At 47.8% G+C, this 1,133-nt stretch overlaps 1 protein-coding gene across 1 annotated transcript; it reads right to left on the reverse strand.

Moving 5' to 3' along the window:
* Positions 1 to 232: 232 nt before the first annotated feature.
* On the reverse strand, positions 233 to 899 carry LOC104534576 (GTP-binding protein Di-Ras2-like). The gene has a single exon (XM_010192109.1). The coding sequence runs from the start codon at positions 827 to 829 to the stop codon at positions 233 to 235; it is 597 nt and encodes a 198-aa protein (XP_010190411.1). The 5' UTR covers positions 830 to 899.
* Between the last annotated feature and the right edge of the window lie 234 nt (positions 900 to 1,133).

A 1,133-nucleotide genomic window follows, 5' to 3' on the forward strand; every position in this document is an offset into this window, starting at 1 on the left:
TCACATGTTAACACTGTTTATTGTTTTTAAAAAAACACATGCAGAAAGCCATCCTCTTTAAAACCAACACATTAAATAAATTATTTAAATAAAACATTAAATAAAATATATATAAATAAAATTTAATAAAAGAGAAAAGCAATAGCCTTGTCAGGCACGGATTCATCTGAAATGTATTTTCCGTGGGAGTTTGTGCTCCAACGACACCGTGCAGCGCCCAGCCAAAGTCAAATCACATAACCGAGCACTTGCCTTGCAGTTTGTCTTTCTTTTTCTGCTGCTTGGATTTCTTCCCGTCCACCTGGAGGCTGACAGTTCTCCTCTTCTCCAGGGTCAGCAGCTCCTGGAACAGCTCCTGCACGTTGTAGTTCATTTTGGCTGATGTCTCCATGAAGGAGCACTTCCACTTGCTGGCTAACGCTTGCCCCTCGCTAGCATTCAGCTCCCTCTGGGCCTCATCGCTTTTGTTACCCACCAACATGATGGGGATTTTTCGGATGTCCTCTTTGATCTGGCAGATCTGTTCGAAGATGGGCTGGAGATCTTCCATGGACTGCCGGCTGGTGACGGAGTACACCAAGATGAATGCGTGCCCTCTGGATATGGACAGCCTCTGCATGGCAGGGAACTGATGGCTGCCCGTGGTGTCTGTGATCTGGAGGGTGCAGATGCTCTTATCGCAGCTGATAACCTGCCGGTATGTATCTTCGATGGTGGGCACGTAGGTTTCCCTGAAAGTCCCCCTTACAAAACGAAGGACCAAGGAGCTTTTGCCAACACCGGCTGCTCCGAACACAACCACCCTGTAGTCGTTGCTTTGTTCAGGCATGTTTGCTGCGCTGCAAGTGAGGGTTTTAACTGGAAAAGCCCGAGTTCTTCAAGTTTACACACCCCAGCACGGAGGTGGCCTACGGGGAATGGAGAGGGAGGGGGCAGAAGGCAAAGAGGGGAGCAGAGGGAGAGACAGAAGAAGAAATCGCTCACACTGGCTCCGTAATTTGACGGTACGCTACTGAAATCAGCAAGTAAGTCACACACACAGACACACACCCATCCTTTTTTTCTGGCGTTAAAGGTAAATAAACCACTATTCGCCCCCATACATCCCATGCACACTTAACGTTATGAGAAGC

This window comes from Mesitornis unicolor, unplaced genomic scaffold (genome assembly GCF_000695765.1).
Source record: "Mesitornis unicolor isolate BGI_N332 unplaced genomic scaffold, ASM69576v1 Scaffold44699, whole genome shotgun sequence".
NCBI classification, from domain to species: domain Eukaryota; kingdom Metazoa; phylum Chordata; class Aves; order Mesitornithiformes; family Mesitornithidae; genus Mesitornis; species Mesitornis unicolor.